We start from the raw sequence: 20,565 nt of genomic DNA, 5'->3' as shown, positions 1-20,565 counted from the left end.
AGGGTAAATGTTAGGGCTACAGGGTTGAACACAACAATTGACACCCATAAATGGCATACTCTACAAGCTATCCAAATTTCAGCCAATTCTCACACTGTTTAAAAAACTCACCCATTTTAGGGGGCTAGTGGGGTATATACTGGGGTTATCAAGAAAAACAAAGTGGGATGCACATCTACATAACTATATCTACCATCTGTATAAGTTTCAGCCACATCCATCAAACATTTGATGGCAAAACGAGTCGGACAAACTTTGGGGAAAAATACCCATTTTAGGGGGCTAGCGAGGTAAATACTGGGGTTATCAACAAAAACAAAGTGGGATGCACATCTACATAACCATATCTACCATCTGTGTAGATTTCACCCAAATCCATCAAACATTTGATGGCAAAACGAGTTGGACAAACTTTGGGAAGAAAAAAAAAGAAAAACAAACAAACAATTTGAGTAAAATCAATATGTTAATAAAAAAGAAACATTTCCCGTTTTTCTTCTTTTAGTGTTACTCATGAAAAGTTAACCGAAACTGTAATAAATAGTTAGGCTGAGACCAATTATTCGGCCAGAAAATAGTTCGTTAGAATTGAATGGCATGCAAATGAAATGTTTTTACAAAACAAGTTTATGTTGATTGGAAACTTAAATTGCTAAAATATTTCTATAATCCGTAACTTTTGTGTATTGCTTATTTCAATTGTAGTTTTACCTCTTTTTCAAACTTTTCCCAGTTAATGCTAAGTAACAAGCACTGCAGACTACTCTTGTACTGTTTAATGTTGCCTTGACATTTGGTTTGTAAAATATGGTATTTTGTAAAATTAAAGTATTTTTTACCTGTCACAACCCATTTTGTATGCCTTAGAAATGGGATGCATTCTAAATATTGATTGTTGAACCTTGCATCCATGTATATAACTGAGATTCTTTAACCATTAAAAGAGATCCCAAGAAGGATGCCTAAAAAAAAAATAAAAGTAATTGTCTTAACTGATTAGAGCAGTGGTTCTTAACCTTTTTCCTTGTTGCACTCCTTTTAAATCACCAACCAATTTTGCACCCCCCTAGGTTTTTGTATTTATATAGAATAGACCTAACCAACCTTAATGATTCAGCATTCCCGCACCCCTAGCAACAGTACCCCCTGGGGGTGTGTGCACCCCTGGTTAAGAACCCCTGGATTAAAGCATGGTGCCTTTCTAACTGAGTAAATGTGTGTGTTTATGAAAGAAAACAGATACAAAAGTATAAGAGGTTGTACACAAAAACATCAATTTTTTATCAGGAAGTGTATTGGATGTTTTAATTTTAGTTGATGTGCAAGGATGAATTTTTCGGAATTGTTTAAACAATCGCAGGGGCTATGCAAGTTTTCACCAGACGGTCAATACTTGGTGAACTGTGTGTCATACAAAGTGATAATACGAGATGTTGAAACTTTGCAAATCATTCGACTCTACACCTGTGTTGATGCAATTCAAGCTGTAGACTGGTCCTCAGACTCACAGTTTTTACTTTGCGCAATGTATAAACGTGGCATGTGTCAGGTTTGGTCAATTGACCAACCAGACTGGACTTGCAAAATCGATGAGGGTTCTGCTGGTTTAATTCATGCTCTGTGGAGTCCTGATGGTAGACATGTATTGACTGCTGCCAGTTTCAACCTAAGAGTGACTGTTTGGTCACTTGTGAACAAATCAATATCCTACATTAGGTTTGTTAAAAATGCAAAAGAGTGCCTCAGTTTTTCCTCAGATGGCAAGTACCTGGCTCTTGCTGAGTGCAGAAAGTGCAAAGACTGTGTCAGTGTATTTGCTGTTGATTCATGGCAGCTTATGAATCTGTTTGAGACTGATACAGAAGATCTTAGTGGATTAAAATGGTCACCAGATGGAAGGGTCATATGTGTCTGGGACCATTGTCTATGGTATAAGATTCTTATTTACACCATGGATGGGCGATGTTTGAGCACTTACAAAGCATATGAATGGGCTTTGGGTGTTAAGCGAGCTGTTTGGTCACCCACCAGTCAATTTTTAGCTGTGGGCAGTTATGATCAAAAAGTCCGGTTACTAAACCACATTACATGGAAAAGCATATCTGAGTTTTCACATACATCCACCGTCCAGGCTTCAAATGTGGTTGTGTATGGAGAAAAGGAGTCCCGCCCAGAAATTCCAAAGCATGAAAACACAAACTTAAATGCACCACCAACAATTTTCAGCACTCAGAGCAAGTATGAATTTTTAACATTGCCTGTAGAGTTGGAATGCTGTCTACCTGACCCAGAAAAACCTAATCCCAAAATTGGAGTCAATTGGATGGAGTTTAGCCCCGATAACAAGTACCTTGCCACAATTGATGACAGCATGCGTACAGCGATGCATATTTGGAGCATGCAAAAACTTTGTCTGTTTGTTGTATTAAAACAGACTTCACCTATCAAGTGTGCAAGGTAAACTTTTATCATAAGTTGGTTGTTTTTATTGCAGCAAGGGATTTAGTGGTTTCCTATACTATTACTCCACCAAAACAGGTTGGCTTAAACCAGATTTAAAGATGTTAGCATGAAAACTTTTGAAAAAGTAGACCTCCGACAATCAATAATTAAATAAACATAATCACTGATAGTTGAAACCAATCACCTTGTGATCATCAAGTAATTCTCATTTATTGGCAGATTTTAAAACTGGTAAAAATGCTGGACTGTAGTGTTAAAGTACATGTGCAAACAAATTTTGTTTTAGCCGGAGCCCATTTAGACATGAATTTATATTACCCGAAATAAACAGAAATTTTCGATTCAGTTGGACTTCTTCAGCTGTTCACAAAACATAAGGGGTCGAACTCCCCAACAAAAAGCTTTTTCCAAAATTAAATCAAATGAAACACAGTTATAACTGTGTCTTTGCTGATTAAATGAAGCACAACAGTCCTGAAAAATGGCCACAAACAGTGTTTCCTATTTGTAACTTTAAACCCTAAACAAGTGGAATGAGGTTGCATAGCACTGTTATAAAATAAGTCACTAAAATTACATTATTACAAGAATACTGTTTAATATATGTTTTTGTTAGGTGGGATCCATGCAAAAGCCGTCTCGCCTTGTGCACTGGAAATGACAAGATTTACTTGTGGTCACCTTCTGGTTCAGTATCTGTCCAAGTGCCTATAAGTGCAACATTTCATGTTTATTCATTGAAATGGCATCCCAATGGCCGATCAATTTTATTGTTGAGCAAAGAACAAACATGCATATGTTATCTTGAAAATTCCCCAACATAAAGTATTTTTTATTTTTTGCTGTAGCACATATTCTGGGGTAAAAGTATTTTTATTTTTGCATTCAGTGACTAATTCATGACACGAATGCCCTTTGATCTGTTACAGATAGTTTTAAAATAGAATAAATATGTGTGTTTGCTGTGAAATGAGAAACTGCTTTAGGCATAAAGCATCAGCCAACCCCAGTTGAGTATTACGGTTGGCCAGTCCAAGTACTATCAGGTTTAAGTTGTGTTTAGTGTATTCACAAAATGAGTTCAAAACAGCAGTTTGCACTGTTTGATACATGTATTAACTATCAACCATGATTTTTGTGAAATCATTTTCTTCTTGGTGCGATGATACCAATGTTGTTGGCAAGTTTGTTTCATTCAACCAGAGTTGGCGACGCTGTGAAACTGCTTGTTCATAGTCCTGGTCAGATTGGGACAGTTCCTCCCCCTTGGTCATATAATACACAAAGTATTCAATGCACCCAGTGTCGCCTATTGTATGGTAGTTTACACTCCAATTAAGACATTTTCTTGCATAAATACGTTTGCGGAACATAGGTTGCTCAAAAGTAATTGACAAAAATTTTCCACCAGTCTTCAGAAGTTGACCACACTGAAGCAAAATTGTTTCCATCGTTTTATATGCGGGCTCGCTTAATTGCCACCGATCAGGTTCATCAACTAGCAAAGCATCAAGTGTGCCCTTTTCCAAGATAACATCAAACTCAGCATCATCAAATTTTAAATCCTTTATATCCATGGTCATCCACATCATGCCAGGACAGTCTATGTGTTTTTCTCTCATATTCTGTATGCACACTTCAGAGTAGTCGACATTGACAATATTCTTAAACCCATCGGCATACATGTCTGCACTTAACTTGCTGTTTCCGCATCCCAACATCAGTATTTTGTCATTACTTTTGACATACCTCCTGATAAACATTCTGAAAAAACTGTAGTCTTTGAACCATTCATAGCAATCTTCTTCAGCATAACGCAAGTTCCAATATTTCTTCTCTTTATATTTGACATTACTTTCCATGATTAAAAAAACTATAACAACTGCTGGAATGCATAGAAGGTGTATTAATTCAGCGCAGAAATAAATGAAGATACAGTGACATTTAAAAAGTGATCTTGATTTTTAAGTACATATATCGACATATTGTTCATGAAAGCACAAATTTTTGAATAGAAGATGTGAATAATAGAGACATTGCAACATGGTATAAAACAACTGCTATCTAAAAAACGTTAAGAGCAGTAGATAACATAACAATAAGATATAAGATTCCAAACTGCCATGAGAGTAGTATTTTTTTCACATTATATGATAAATTTGCTTCATGCCATGCGCGTGTCATGTGACTAAAATATCACTTCCATGGTCCCCAGACATTATCTTGCAATGCGGGATCACAGTTTTTGTCACCCCCAGGCCAAGCTATAGGAACTGCAGTTTTGTTGTAAGCAGCTATCTTTCCCAGCATCTCATCAACAATCAAAGGAAAATATTTAGCTACATCAACATTTTCTGAAGGATCAGCTGTAATATCAAACAATCGGACACTTGGTAATGGTTCTGGTGCTTTAAGTGGTTCTTTGCAATCTGGGTGATAACCATCAGAGACTAGGCATGATGTATCAACTGTTTGATTTCTGTACAGAGTTGGGGGTGGATCGATGGAAGAATAACCTACATGCAGATAATGAGACAAAAATGATCCTGTTAACAAATAATTTGGGCATGATAAAAAGTGTTTCTATATATTTATATATATTCCATGTCCTATATACCGATTTAATATATACACCATTTGACCCACTGACATGATTGGTTTTACAAGGAAAAACAAATGGGTCCCATACATGTTTATGCAAATTGGTTATGGTAAAAATACGGTGTGAATGTTTTTAGATTCTTTTTTTGACAGTTGTAGGGCAAAAAATGTAAACACTCAGTGAAAATAAAAAAGTTGAAAATACACAATGTTGCAAACAAGCGATAATCCATTTTTTCAATAAGCAATCATACCTGGATCTCCAGTATAAAGCTTCCAGTTCAACCACCTTAATGCAGTGTGACCTTTCAAAGTGTCAACTCCATGCTTGTTTGGGTATGGGGTCATCGGTGGTGTTGGTCCAAAAGGACGAGTAAATTCAGGATCAATGTTGTGAAGCAACTCAGTTCTTGGTGAATGACCATTCTTGCTGGATATTGCATCCCAAACATTGTGGCTGTCAAGGGGTTTAGTTCCAGATGTAGTTGTATTAGCAACATGAAGCAGTGTTGGGAACCAATCAGATACATGCATCAGCTCTGTAATAGACAAGTAAACCAGAAATTTAAATTGGCATGAAGACTATTCCTAAAAGTCATTGAATGAAATCACTAAAAAATTATATACCACTGGAGATATAAGTATAAAGTAAAACATACCCCTGCTAGTTCGACCTTTGTCAACAATTCCAGCACCATGCACCAATCCAACACCCCTCACACCACCTTCCCACAATGATGCCTTTCTTCCTCGCAATGGCCAGTTGTTCCCGCCATTAAGAGTTTGTCCACCATTATCTACACAACAATTCTGTGGCTAATTTTAAAGAAATGGTCTAAATTACTCTACTAGTGTTAAACTTAAACTCAGAGAAAAACAATCTGGTTGTAGAAAACCAATACTATTTTCATGTAAGTTGGAAAGACTCCTGTCAGGGGTTTGAATCCCACCACAGGCTAGATTTTAGATTTTTCTAGCATGTGCCTTGCCATATTGGAATGATTGGGAGACCAGCTGATTCAGTACAACGCCTTTAATAGGCCTGCCATACTATGATTTATCAATAAGTATGCTGTGATTGCTGGTCTCCATCAATGCTTCAGGGCTGATCCCAGTATGAAAATATTCATCGTAGCATGTAAGTAATACACAACATTATTCAAAAGAAAATTCATTTCATTATTATCAAATACTTGTAAATTTTCTACAGTCCAAACAACAATTCAAAAAGTGTTAGCTGCTCTGACATAAACATTCATGTGTTTCATGGCAGCTAATGACTAGTTCAGGTATGGTACTCTATGATGATAATTTAACAAACAAAAAAAGCAAAATTTAAATATTACTCATTACCATGTCTCTGCAAAAGTGAATGGTGTATTAACATTTTAGCTTAGTATGTGCAAAGATGGAACAATAAAAAAGAACAATTATACAAATACAAACAAGAAAATATTTAACCTATCCTTTATTGTCCAACGGTCTTGTGACAATCGCAATATTGACACATGTGACAACAACAAATAGCTGGAACTTATTTTATGACCAGTGGACAGGCATTACATGTATTAGTGTTAAAATGTCAATCATTGATCTGCTTTTTTTTCCAGCATGCTAATACAGGGAATGCAATCATGGGGCAGTTACACAAATCTTAAAAAAGTTTGTTTTGCTACCAAACAGTTTTATTGGGCTGTACCTGTGCTGAATATGGTAACAGTATTGTTCCACATGTTTTGCTTCTGTAGTTCATCAACCACCGCACCAACCACATCATCCATTGCTGTCACCATAGCTGAATAAACTTTGCGTTTGTTGTCTTTGATGTTTGGATACATGTCAATATACTTTTGTGGTGCTTGCAAGGGTGCGTGCACGGATTGAAAGGGAAGATACAAAAACAGAGGCTGTAAAAAACAAGTACCTTGGTCACTTTTTTTCTAAATTAAAAAATTTCTTTCAGCAAGTTATTACAGCAAATATGGATAATACAAAAGTTAAACAGATACACACACCTTGTTTTTATCATGTTCTTCAATGATTTTTAAGGCTCTTTGTTGATAAAGATACGTAGAGTAAGTTCCATTTCCTTCCCATGCAGGTTTCAGATTGTCATGAAAATCGTACCCCTTGAACTGTCCACTGTATTTCCAGTTAAACATATGACCAACAACTTCTTTGGTGTAGTAGTCTTGATTTCCACAGTAATAACCTAAGACACAAAACCATGCTTCAGTTGTATATACAACATAATAATTAGGTGCTGTTACAAGCACTACCAGATAATTTAGAAACAAACACAGAAACCCTAACTATTGGAGTTTGTAGCAATAACATTAGATGCAGCTTTTTTTTCTTTATATACATACTTCAATACAACCTCACCATAGTACGAGTCAAATCCTCTTGACGTGGGAAGACATTCATATTTACAAAACCCAAGATGCCATTTTCCAACAATATGTGTAGAATAACCAGCCTCCCTAAGTTTTGCTGGTAAAAGTGTTTCATCCAATGGAAGGCACTGGGGCTGAGGGGCAAAGAGAACATTGTGCTGCAACCCAAAATGTATCTGGAAGGGAAAAAAAAGCACAGGCTGTAAATTTTGCCCAGTGGGTAGAATGTATTGAAAGCCACATCACCACATATTAATAATTACATGAATGTATTTGGCAGCATTTATAAAGTCTATCTCACACTCACAATATCAGTGTCATTGTCTAAATGCATATGCAGAGTCACTAATATACTTACTTGGTAGCGACCAGTCATCAGCTGACTTCTGCTGGGAGTACAAATGGGTTGAACATAATAATTTTCCAAAATCACTCCTTCCCTTGCAAGCTGTACAAAAGCACACACAAAGTATTATAATAACAAATTCAAAAATCTCCAACATACACAGTTACACACAAACATTTGAGTATATTATGACTAGTATTAATTCTTTTAATATTTATGAAACAAAAATGTAAAAGGTACCAAACACCTTATCAATATTTGGTGTAAAAATGTCTGCCCCATGGTAGCCAACATCGTGGTATCCAAGATCATCTGCAATCATTAGCAAAATGTGGGGCTGTTGAAGACTATTTGCAGATCCCAAGTAAAGGAAAACGAACAGAAACAAAAACTGTACCAACGACATACTTTATGAACAATAAACACGACTACATACACAAAACTGTTAACGAAACAGTTTAGGTTCTCGGACTAAAAACAAAATTGTCGAAATTGTGCGTGCATTATGCGTTCAACAAAAACAAACAAGATTTACCAAACCAATCACGCTCTACATTGCGGTGAAGCAACAGTCATAATTACAACGTTTTTGCCTTTATCCTGAAGAACTGGTATATTAACCACTTGTTCCTGGCCTGGTGAAGCAACGGTTAAAGATACACACATGTGTAGTTGTGTACGCCACGTGCAAAACAAACAAACAACAAACGTGAGTGTGCAATATGTTACGCTGTCAATCAGAAGTGCAATTAACCAGAACATGATTTGTGTTTTGCGCGAAAACAAAACACAGATACTTTTTTGTCTAGTTTTTAGCCATTTACATTTTTAACACTATTCTATGTGTTGTATGTCTGGTTTCACGTGTTTTGGTTTAGCATTGTTCTCTCTCCGCCGTTTCCGATTGTTGCATGTCCGGCAAATTACACTGTATTTAAACGCGGATAAATGCGACCATTTGATATGACACAAAACGCTTAAATGCGACCAACGATGTCACATGGCGATGTTTTGTGTGTCGTTATGATTAAAGCAATTTACAATAGATCACACCCACAATTGCAATAAATTCATGTGATTTAGGGACCAATTTTATGCAACGTCTCTCTTTTTAGTTTTCACGAACTTGTGGTACTGCAAGATAAACATAATTGGAAGCTTGAGCACACTGCATAGGTGATTTATTGCTTTGACATTAAAATGACAATAACACAGTGAAATATTAAAAAGTTTTACTTTATATTTAACATAGAGCAGAAACCAAAAGTGATGAAGAACAATATATGACAAAAAATGAATCAAAAGTGACGAGAAAATGTAGTAACAGAACTGACACATTAATCATATTCTTAGTTTTTACTCGATCGTGATTTAAGAATTGATTTGTGAAAAATAAAACAATGATACAAGTGGAACTTAATACCCAATTACATCCATGGGCCCCATACATCGTCTTGCAATGCAGGGTCACAATTTTTATCCCCACCAGGCCATGATACAGGCACAGCTGTCTTGTTGTAAGCAGCTATTTTTTCAAGCATCTGATCAACAATCATTGGAAAATATTTAGCAACATCAACATTTTCTGAAGGGTCGGCTGTAATATCATACAGACGAACACTTGGTACTGGTTCTGGTGCCTTGATTGGTTCTTTACAATCAGGATGATAACCACCAGAAACTAGACAGGTAGTATCAACAGTCTGATTTCTGTACATGGTTGGAGGTGGATCAATTGATTCATATCCTAAAACAACATGTCAGAGAAAATGTAGTCTACTATCAAATTTGATTCTAACAAGTTAAGTTAGAGTTGTTTGGTGTTTGAAACATAAGACCAGAGTTGCTGAGTCTGTGTCATAGTTTTAGCAAGAGCTGGCACACTGCTGTAATTGGCCTTTAAATCACATTACCAACAAGGCTAAAATTGTTACATAATGTTAATTATATTATTTTTTCAACATCAGTGCAAAATTAACTCTTTGATCACTGGGTATTTGTGTAATGAACAATCACCTTGTACCTTGTACAGATAGATGTGTCAAGTTTAAGACAAACGTGAAAAGTGTGTGTTTATGGTGAGATGCTTACATGGTGGGTATAAGTCAAAATAAATAGGTTTAAGTAACACACCTGGATCCCCAGTATAAAGCTTCCAGTTCAACCACCGTAGTGCTGTGTGACCCCATAAAGTGTTAACACCATACTTGTTTGGATATGGAGTCATAGGCGGAGTTGGTCCATAGGGTCTTTTAAAAATTGGATCAATGTTGTGAAGTAACTCAGTTCTTGGTGAATGACCATTCTTGCTGGATATTGCATCCCAAACATTGTGGCTGTCAAGTGGTTTAGTTCCAGATGTAGTTGCATTAGCAACATGAAGCAGTGTTGGGAACCAATCTGATACATGCATCAGCTCTGATAAATCAAGACAGGCAAAAAATAAATACTCCACATTTTAACACAAAATCAACCATAAAAGCAATATTGTCACACATACCAGTGCTAGTTCGACCTTTGTCAACAATCCCAGCACCATGCACCAATCCAACACCTCTTACACCACCTTCCCACAATGATGCCTTTCTTCCTCGCAATGGCCAGTTGTTCCCACCTTGAAGAGTTTGTCCACCATTATCTAAACATGGAGAAGAGTTTTTACATTAAAAAGGGAAGTAAAAAAGCTTTTTAGAAGAGGTTTAACTCTAATTCGATTAACAACATAATAACAAGATAAAGTTAAGACAGTGAATCATTATATTCAAACCAATACAACGGTAACAATTAATACACTATAGTTGATGTGAAATAATACAAACGTTTATGTAACGTTAATGACTATGGCTGTAAGCTCACCAAGGCCCAACGCATAAGGTACAAAAGTAAACACTAAAACAACATGTTACATTTGCACATGTGACCACAGAAACAAGTGCATTTGCCAAACACCTGTGCTAAAGACAGTGACAGTGTTGTTCCACATGTTTTGCTTCTGTAGTTCATTAACCACAGCACCAACTACATCATCCATTGCTGTCACCATTGCTGAGTAGATTTTTCTGTTGTGGTCCTTTATGTTTGGATACATGTCAATGTATTTTTGGGGTGCTTGCAAAGGAAAGTGGACAGATTGAAACGGCAGATACAAAAACAACGGCTGCAACAAAAATATTTTATTCACAATTGCTTCAAACAGAGTACAATATGACACTAAATAACTTTATGTTGGGACTTGTTTAAAATATTATTTGCTTGGTAGTATATTAAATCTTGATTGCAATATTTCTAGTTTTTTTTTAATTTTCTAACAATTTCTAACCAAAAAACTAGAAGGGTGGCTATTTTTTAAAATGATGGTTCTTTTATATTGTGTCCCATGTTCCATATTCTGCCCTATTAGTCCTGATTTATGAAGCACTAACTGCCTAAATCACATTCAATTCAGACAATGTTTAAAGATTACCTATTTCAAAGGGCATTTGAGGTAAATGGTTGGGCTACAGGGTTAAACCCAACCATTGATACCTTAAAATGGTATATTCTAAAAAGTAAAAACTGTCCCAATTTTAACCAATTTAGATTTGTTGACCATTTTCAACCACTTTAGGGGTTAGTGGGGTTACTGAACTAATAAACTTTCAAAGTGCAATGGCCCAAACAGTTCTGCAAAATGTTATCCTACTCAGTCAATGTTTAAAAGTTTAACCACTAGAAGTATTTTGAAAGGCAATCAATAATGCTTTTGACTTCAGACGGCGGTCAATGCCTTCCTAACCACCAACAACCTAATGGTAGATCACAAACTCAAGTCAAATATGCTGAGTTGTCTTTAAAAAACTACTAAACTTTCCACAACATAACATTAAAATTGCACCTTATTTTTGTCATGATCCTGAATCACTTTCAAAGCACGTTGCTGATAAAGATATGTAGAATAGGTTCCATTTCCTTCCCATGCAGGTTTGAGATTGTCATGGAAGTCATAACCCTTGAATTTTTCACTGTATTCCCAACCAGCCAAAAACCCACTTACTTCCTTTGTGTAGTAATCCTGTTTTCCACATAAATACCCTGCATTGGGAACAAAAGGTTGTTCACATTTTATACACAGTTTTTTCTTTCAAATAAAATGTCTGCAGCAAGTTATTTCAAGTAAAATTACTGCTAAGAGTCCTTTGCGTCATTATACAAAACCAATAGGCCCAACATTATCTAATTGTTATTAAACAATGAGCTTGTTAAGACATAGCTTAAGTCTGCGGCACAAATTACCTTTGTTTCTTAGGATGACATACTAAAAGTTAAGCTACAAGGTTTTTGAAACATATTAGCTGTAAGTTTGAATTAACCATAAAATGAATCAAATCCTCTTGATGTTGGAAGACATTCATATTTGCAAAACCCAAGATGCCACTTTCCAACAATATGAGTAGAATATCCCGCTTCCCTAAGTTTTGCAGGTAACAGTGTTTCATCGAGTGGAAGACAGTGTGGCTGTGGGGCAAACAGAACACTGTGTTGCAATCCAAAGTGTATCTGAAGTAAAAATGTAAAACAGCTTTAGTATTCTTTAAAATCAGTGTGAGGAATACATACCATTAGTGGTACAATCAGCTATTTTCTAGGTGTTACATGACATTATGCGTTACAATTGAAAAGTATTCACAACTCCTGAAGTTGTGTTTATAAATTAGGTTTCAATCCTAAATCATGGCTTTTCTTTTGGATCTTTTTGCACTGTCACTTTTTTACAATTTGACTTTGAATAAAGTTGGCGCTTTAGCATGTAGATAAAGTTTGGAAACAATACTTTTAAACAGTATCTAATGCAAGTAGAATTACTTGGTAACGACCAGTCATTAGCTGACTTCTGCTGGGGGTACAGATGGGCTGGACATAGTAGTTTTCTAAAATCACCCCATCGTTAGCAAGCTGTAAAAAGAACTTCATTAAAATAATCAATAAATACAACAAAATACTTCTTGCATCAGATTGCATTAACACATAAAGTTGGGAGTATTTGTGCTACAATTATGAGCAGAATCAAACCTTATCAATATTTGGAGTAAAAATGTCCGCCCCATGGTAGCCAACATCATGATAACCAAGATCATCTGCAATCATCAGTAAAATGTGGGGCTGTTGAAGACTATTTGCACATGCAAGTTGGAGCAAAATGCTCATCAAGTTTAATCTATTCACCCACATTTTTTCAAACAATGTACAGACTGTATGCATAAAACGCGTTATTAAAATACTAAACACACAAAATTTGTTGGACTTAATAGTACAATAGGGCTAAAGCACCGACGTACAAAAACAATAATTCGAGATTATTTTCGAGGTGATTTACAAATGGCAAGCTAAGTTAGGGGACGTCCCATGTCTGCGGTTTCAATTTTAATTATACTCGGGACTTTTTTGTTCTACTGCCCCTGATCTTTCCACAAAAAACGTAGAAATAGTCATATGAAAACCAGTGCTAATTAAAGACAGGCTTGCAGAACTTTGCAAACTTTTTACAAAATGTTAATGTTTGTTCCCTACATTTTTAAAAAAAATCGTCTTTTTGTAATATCTTTCAAACCGTTGGGTGATAAATGACAACTTACATCTTTAATAATTTTGTCATTCAAGATGCACCAGCTGACGAAATCTCTTGGCGAGCTACGATGATGTGAGAATCAAATTGCAAACTTGAACAATTTATTTTGATAAAAGGGATCATGAGGTGTTTTGTGGCAAAGATGATGTGTTGGGAGACGACGATAAAGCCAATAGCATTCTCATTAAAACATTCAATCACATTTTCAAAGTTAACTTTTAGAAACTAGCCTAAACATTATGTTGTTGGCAAACCTTTCAGACTTCCAGGGAGGAAACTCCCAGCTAATCCACATTGTGGTGCTATTGCAATTTGCAAGACGTCATTTGAGAATATATAAGCAATCAAACTGGCTCGATTACACGTCTTGCAACAAACTTGCATAAAAATCTCAAAGGCCAATTTTGAGTCGTTCAAATAAAGGGTATAGTTTATGCGATTCGTTAAGTTATGACGCTAAGAAGGCTATTAGGTTGCAAAAAAGCAATATGTGGATATTAACGTGAAAAGAATAAAAGGGGTTTTTAAAAAAGGTTTTTTCGCCAAGTGGTCCATTCTACACGCATGGTGTGTAATTTGGACCAATGGCGTGTGATAAACGGACCACTTACAGTCCGTGCTATTTCTCTTCCATGTTCCTCAAAACGAACGTTAATCCTCAGCTACCAACCTAATCAGGATTTTAATTAATTCATTACCACAATGTTTCATATTAGAGTTTTATTGCAAATATTAGAATTTTATTGCATAAAATCAAAAATGGGATAAAAAATTAAAAGAAAATAAATCTGGAAGATAAAAAGGCCAGAAATAGAATCACTAAGATAGCTGAAATTAAAGAAAACTAGAAGAACACTGCAAAACAGCACCATGGCAAATAAAAGCAACAATCCGTAAAGCAAAACAAAAATAAATGTAAATCCTGCATTGAGCTTGGTCCATCAGTAGCCTACTCCTGATGGAATGTCAAAAACAGAAGAATTAAAGTTATTTTATTCCTGAATCCATTAAGACATAAGCTGCTTTAATTAGTCGTAATCTAAGCCAAACTTCTTTGAAAACTGTCAGAAACCTTCCCGAATGGTGCATAGGCTACATGGTTGCTTTATTTTCAGCTGCTGGTCCAAATTACACACTTTCACACGCAATTTTTTTACCCATTCTATTTTACTTTTGAAAAGTGTCCGCGGATTGTTCTTTGTATGCTGAAAGCATTAATAACTGTAGCCTACTTCACGAAAATCATACACTCTAAAAAAACTTCATTCATTTTCGTGAACCTTTCAAAAGATTGGAGGGGATTTTGAATCTTTTGCTGTTACAGTGAGTGAAGTAAACATTGAACCGCGGCAAACGTAACTCCCTTGAGACATCTGCTATTGTTCGCTATTTCCGCGCCACTAGTTCGGCGTTTCGCCTGTCAAATACAGCGATCCCATTGGATATTGACGGTCGGGCGGTAATTTAATTTACTTTTTTCGCTATATTCGACTGGTTTGGGAAGGCGGGAGTTTGAAACGATACTTGAACAAAAAGCTGTTAGAAACCGGTAAGTAAAGGCAAGGATGCCAGGGTATATATCGCTTACTGATAAGCTTGTTAGTTTATAGATGTATAAAAGTTTTCTAGACGAAAAATTAATGTAATAAATGTAGACGTAATAACATACTGATTGATCAAGAATTATTTTGAATATCTATTTTATAGCATTAGCAACTAGGCAACATGTAGGCAAGTCTGGTTTTGTGCTTTTCATCAAAACGGATAATTTGTCAATGGCAAATGTTTCACCATTTTAAATTGGGGAACTTATCGACAGACAAAACATGATCGACAAAAAGGTCGGGAATCAGGATGTGATGCCAGGTAAGATGATTTTAGCAAAACACAGAGCTATACTTTATTTGTAAGCATCATGGTTTCATAAAACTTATCTGAACCTATAAAAACCTATTAACTGGTGAGGAATAACGAGCAAACCCTGGTAACAGTAGGTAAAAAATATACCATTTTACAGAATATATGACTACAACAATGTACTAGCCAAGGCTTCTTCCGCCATTAATTATGAAAGGAGGGAAAGAGAGCGAATATCTCTATGCGTGGTTGTCCAGTTTAAAAAAGGTGAGTTTATTTTTATATTGCAACAAGTTGCTTGCATTTTATCATCAAAAAAGACTAGGGTATTAAATGTGTCGTAAACATTACATTTTACAGACTGGATTCAGTGGGATAAAGCACAAGGAAAACCAGCCGATGAATCTAACTGGATCAACCCTATCCCATTGCCACTGAACCACAATATGGGTCACTCTATAGTGCTTATTTTTGGTCAACACTTCTTTTGCTTGCATCTTTTTGGTGTATGGTGTATAACTTTCCCCTTTCTCATTTTGAAACGAACTCCTAAACTTTATTGTATGAATTCAAAAGTTGTATATTGCGACTTGAGTACATGTATTTCATGCTCTTTCAGCTATAGTTTAAAGTGGTATGGTAAATAAATTTTCACGCAAAGTGACGAAATATTAAATCTGTATCCTATTTTCGCTATGACTGAAAAATAAATGTTTGAAAGGTTCAGAATAATGAATATCTGAAAGGTTCAATATCACTCAATGATTCAAAGATAGAGCTTGCACAAATATCAATCTTTGAATCATTGAAAAAAATGAATGAAGTGAAATACACAAATCGTTTCACTCTTTACTCGACGAGAATCATTTTTCATTCAAACTTCACACAAATTTTTTTAGAGTGTACCCACTGAGATTTACACCATAAACAGTAGCCTAGTAATTAAGAAACGCAAAAAGTTTGATCCCTAAAAAAATGGAAATTTGGTTTTTCTTTCTATTTTAAGCTGTGCAAAAAATATTCTGCCACCTTGCGTATATTTTTGAGTTGAGTTTATTTCGCCGGTGATACAAATCGTAGCAGCACAATTGCACTAAAATATTCACCAAGCCGGAAATAGCTGCGCAACGTTGGGACGTTATAAAGCGCGACAAAGGTAAGGGCACAATTGGTGGAAAGATGATAAACGCGCTGCAGCTACACCGTTACTAATAGCGTTATGTGGCAGGGACTCACAACGGAGGGTGAGGTTGGCGCATTGGGACATCAAGACTGGGGGGGAAACGTTGGTGGAACCAGCCAGTTTGGGACCTAATCTAACCACCCGTGTTAGGGAAAGAGGGTGGGGTTCAACAGGAAAAGAAACCACCAAAAGAAACCCTGTTGGATAGTTTCCGGCGCCGGAAGGAAGGGTGCAGCACAAACATAGTGACGATTGAACATGAAAGTTGTACAACATAAAAAAGAAAAAACAAAAGAGGAAAAAAAACGGAATTAAAAAAAAACAGATCAATGAGTCCATAGATTCGTGTGATACAAGGGTAGGGGGAACCTCATCAGCTCAGCTGTTGCCATTCCGTGACACTTTGTATAGTTGATGGGTCGCGAACTGCGGATGTTGTAACTGAAAAAGAAAAGCTCCGAGCGGCAGCGTTAGTTTTTTGATACAACACAGGGACTTTTTTATTAGGTGCATACACAACAAATCACACAAAAGAACAGTGTTTTTAAGTGAACGTTTTCCAAAGCAGTGCAATAATATTGTGCTTGGTCATGATAAAAAGCATGACCAGTAAAAACAGTAATAGCTGCTGGTGAATCATTATTCACCTCACAACGCAAGTAAGATAACTAGTGCGACAAAAAACACGTGCGCAAAAATTTTCCGAAATATAACCAAGTTTCAAATTACACGCAGGGTCTAAATTACACGACTTTCCCTAAACCTTTCGCTGCCTTTCACGAGTAGGCTATTTACAGTTTAGTTTAGTTGAGATTATGTTCGCTTGTTGAAAAAAAAAACATAGCGAAATATAATAGCACTAAAAGCAATCACCAAGCAAGAAAAAACTGCGCAACTTTAGAACGTTATTGTAGGCGCGAAATAGTAAATGGCACAATTGGTGGATGATACCAAAACGCACTGCAGCTGTACCGTATTATAAAGCGTTATGTGACTGGGGCTCACAAGAAAGTGAGGTTGGCCAGTGTTGGTAGTGTGGTTTTAAGTATATTAACTCGTGTCACCTGGATGTTTACCACCACAACTTTACGTTAAAACCTTTGTTTTATCATGTAGTATGATCGAACGAAATACTCAGCATTCTCCCTCTCGCGCTTGTTTGCTTAAATTTTACAAGGTGAAAAAAGTTGTAAAAGCATCATAAACAATTGCTTTTGTTGGTCAGCGTTAATTGCTTCGTTCGGTTTAAAATTACATCCTAAAATTCTATGTTAATTTCAGTAAATCTAATGTCGTATCACGTGATCATTAAAATAATTTACCTTAATTTACCAACGTTCGCATTCCGATCATTGGATTGTTAACTCCGCCCTCTTTCGTTTGGTGTATTGCGCTTGCGTGTCATGTTTTACTGCATTTTGGTTATTTGGAGTGTTGTGAGATTACTTATTTTCAGTGGTGGGATTCAGCCGGTTCGCACCGATTCTATAGAACCGTTTCACGACACTTTATGAGATCAGCGAACCGGTTAGCATTACTGGTTACGTGGTTACTGTCAATGGACTTTTTGTTTGTAGAACCGAGTGACAAAAAATTCAAATCCCGCCACTGCTTTTTTGTGTTGTTGGTGGCACAGATTTTATTCATATTGATATGGACTGCAGATAAATGTTTTTTTATACATTTATTTGTATTGTAATAAAGGGTCAATGGCTTGGTGGCTAATGCTTGGCCTTTCATTGACCTGTCACGCAATTATACATTTATACTTTTTTTTTGTGTGTGTCCTTCTCTTTTAAAACTTGACGAATAAAAGATTGAAATTAAAAAAATTTGAAATTGTAACAATAAAAATGGATGTTTTCACTAATTCAAAATTATGCACAGACCCAACTTAAAAAAAACACAATCTTGATTGGGCTGTGACCTTGAGGAGAAGTTTAACTCAACTTAACAGGGCTTGCTGTGTCAGTTTAAGGCTTGTGATGCCATCAGTATATTGTTTTATGCTTGGTGCAAATTTTACTAGGATACCAAATACTTACATAGCATGCCATTATGTTGGTGTTGCTTGCTGCATTTGGCACAGGCAATACTCTTTATATCTGTCATACAAAATGTTGGACTAGAAGCCCTAAAATAGGCAGTCATTTAATGAAGAACTAAAAGATTGGCCAACAGTTACTAATCATTACTTTTCTTTACAGCTTTGCCATAACATTTGTCCAGTTGTAAGTAAGTTACTTTTTATTAAAATACAAAATGGATGAAGAATATGATGTGGTTTTGTTGGGCACTGGTCTTACCGAATGTATTTTGAGCGGTTTGTTTTCAGTCAAGGGAAAGAAGGTTTTACACATGGACAGAAACTCATACTATGGTGGAGAATCTACATCGCTCTCCCCACTGGAGTCTTTGTATAAGAAGTTTCAACAAGGAACGCCTCCGGAGTCTATGGGAAGAGGAAAAGATTGGAATGTTGATTTGATTCCCAAGTTTCTAATGGCCAATGGAAAGTTAGTGCAGTTGCTTATTTACAGCAATGTTACACGATATTTGGATTTCAAGTCAGTTGAAGGTTGCTACGCTTACACAAGTGGATCTGTTCGTAAAGTGCCAAGTAATGAGAAAGAGGCATTTTCAACCAGCCTGATGAATATTTTGGAAAAGAGAAAAGTGAAAAATTTTCTTGGCTTTGCCATGAACTACAAAGAAGATGACCCAAACACTCATAGTGGTAAATCTCCCTCTACTCCAATGTGCAAGATATATGAAAGTTATGGCTGTAATGATAAACTACGTGAGGTAATTGGTCACACTCTTGGTTTGTGGACCAATGATGATTACTTACAGCAACCTTGCTGTACTACACTCAAGAGAATCCAACTCTATTTTGAGTCTATTGCAAGATATGGTAAAAGTCCATTTCTTTATCCAATCTATGGTCTTGGTGAGCTTCCTCAAGGTTTTGCTCGTCTCAGCGCAATTCATGGAGGTACATACATGCTAAACAAGCCAATTGAGAACATAGAGATGGTTGATGGAAAAATTGGTGTCACATCTGAAGGTGCAACAGTGAAGGCAAAGATTGTTGTTGGAGATCCTTCTTATTTTCCAGACCAAGTCAGGAAGGTTGGGCAAGTTGTCAGAGCAATTTGTATCTTGTCACATCCCATTCAAAACACCAATAACAGTCTGTCCTGTCAACTGATCATTCCAAAAAGTGAGGTTAATAGAAAAAATGACATTTATATCAGTTTAGTGTCCTTTGCACACAATGTGGCAAGCAAAGGCAAATATCTGGCCATAGTAAGCACCACCGTGGAAACATCTAATCCAGAATCTGAGCTCACTCCAGGACTCCAGTTACTGCACCCGATTGATGCAAAGTTTGTCAGTGCTTCTGATCAGTTTGAGCCCACTCATGATGGCAGAGAAAACAAAATGTTTATTTCCAAGAGCTATGATGCTTCCTCACACTTTGAGTCAACCTGTACTGATATCTTGGATTTGTACGAGAGGGCAATGGGTGAGCCATTTGAGTTTGGGGATCCTGTGGAAGTGAAAACACTTGATGCAGATGACTAACTGTGCAAATCACCATTACAACTACTAAAACATCAAGCAAACTTAATTCAGTGTGTCATAACCAAGGAGCTCGTTTTGACCTTTGATTGGTTTATGCTTTCCTACCATTGCACCTGTATAGAGTGGCGATTGTAAATAGAAATGTCATTTCACCTGTAACTTTGTTGTAATAGTGATTGAATGTTTGAAAGTTCTCTGCACTTCAGTTGATTTAAAAAGCATAAGTAGCTATTGTCATGGGCTGCCTTAGTCCCAATAGATGTATGTTTCTGCTGGTAAAATGCAAGTTCTTGGTGTATTATGTTGAGCAAACAAACATGGATGCTGTGTGTGCTCCATATAGCTTATGTTCATGTAAATTATTCTGTCTACATTCTATTGTGCCATTGCTAGTGTTAACAATATAATTTGTCACTAAGAATGACCACAAATTTTCCAACCTGTGTATCCCTCCATCCACAAACAGCTAAATTAATTTGCTTGTCCAATTGCCTAAAATATGGAATAAAGTACAAAACCATAGTAA

The 20,565-nt window shown here is 36.3% G+C and overlaps 5 protein-coding genes and 1 long non-coding RNA gene across 6 annotated transcripts; 3 read left to right on the top strand and 3 right to left on the bottom strand.

Annotated features, from left to right (window-relative positions):
• The first annotated feature begins 1,088 nt into the window (after positions 1–1,088).
• Positions 1,089–3,423, top strand: LOC145212127 (WD repeat-containing protein WRAP73-like). The gene is made up of 2 exons (XM_080080164.1): positions 1,089–2,457; positions 3,080–3,423. Exons 1-2 carry the CDS (start codon positions 1,328–1,330, stop codon positions 3,285–3,287), a joined length of 1,338 nt encoding a protein of 445 aa, XP_079936290.1. The 5' UTR covers positions 1,089–1,327; the 3' UTR covers positions 3,288–3,423.
• Positions 3,212–4,325, bottom strand: LOC145212129 (EEF1A lysine methyltransferase 4-like). Its single transcript, XM_080080166.1, has one exon. The coding sequence runs from the start codon at positions 4,323–4,325 to the stop codon at positions 3,579–3,581; it is 747 nt and encodes a 248-aa protein (XP_079936292.1). The 3' UTR covers positions 3,212–3,578.
• Positions 4,326–4,349: 24 nt separating this feature from the next.
• On the bottom strand, positions 4,350–8,901 carry LOC145212126 (arylsulfatase B-like). The gene is made up of 8 exons (XM_080080163.1): positions 8,054–8,901; positions 7,819–7,908; positions 7,450–7,636; positions 7,080–7,276; positions 6,764–6,971; positions 5,724–5,861; positions 5,319–5,603; positions 4,350–4,979 (listed from the first exon to the last, which is right to left on the bottom strand). The coding sequence occupies exons 1-8, from the start codon at positions 8,210–8,212 to the stop codon at positions 4,660–4,662; spliced, it is 1,584 nt and encodes a 527-aa protein (XP_079936289.1). The 5' UTR covers positions 8,213–8,901; the 3' UTR covers positions 4,350–4,659.
• A 69-nt stretch (positions 8,902–8,970) lies between these two features.
• LOC145212125 (arylsulfatase B-like) lies at positions 8,971–13,301 on the bottom strand. The gene is made up of 8 exons (XM_080080162.1): positions 12,856–13,301; positions 12,649–12,738; positions 12,156–12,342; positions 11,681–11,877; positions 10,756–10,963; positions 10,307–10,444; positions 9,940–10,224; positions 8,971–9,553 (listed from the first exon to the last, which is right to left on the bottom strand). Exons 1-8 carry the CDS (start codon positions 13,042–13,044, stop codon positions 9,234–9,236), a joined length of 1,614 nt encoding a protein of 537 aa, XP_079936288.1. The 5' UTR covers positions 13,045–13,301; the 3' UTR covers positions 8,971–9,233.
• Positions 13,302–15,100: 1,799 nt separating this feature from the next.
• LOC145214585 (uncharacterized) lies at positions 15,101–15,952 on the top strand. Its single transcript, XR_013857076.1, has 3 exons — positions 15,101–15,277; positions 15,429–15,535; positions 15,629–15,952. It is a non-coding gene; the product is annotated as an uncharacterized LOC145214585 (long non-coding RNA).
• A 2,682-nt stretch (positions 15,953–18,634) lies between these two features.
• Positions 18,635–20,565, top strand: LOC145212128 (rab GDP dissociation inhibitor alpha-like). Its single transcript, XM_080080165.1, has one exon. It carries the CDS (start codon positions 18,714–18,716, stop codon positions 20,037–20,039), a length of 1,326 nt encoding a protein of 441 aa, XP_079936291.1. The 5' UTR covers positions 18,635–18,713; the 3' UTR covers positions 20,040–20,565.

This window comes from Phallusia mammillata, chromosome 2, assembly GCF_965637545.1.
Source record: "Phallusia mammillata chromosome 2, kaPhaMamm4.hap1.1, whole genome shotgun sequence".
Taxonomy (NCBI): domain Eukaryota; kingdom Metazoa; phylum Chordata; class Ascidiacea; order Phlebobranchia; family Ascidiidae; genus Phallusia; species Phallusia mammillata.
The sequence above is the reverse complement of the archived record's forward strand: the minus strand, read 5'-3'. Positions and strand labels throughout refer to the sequence as shown.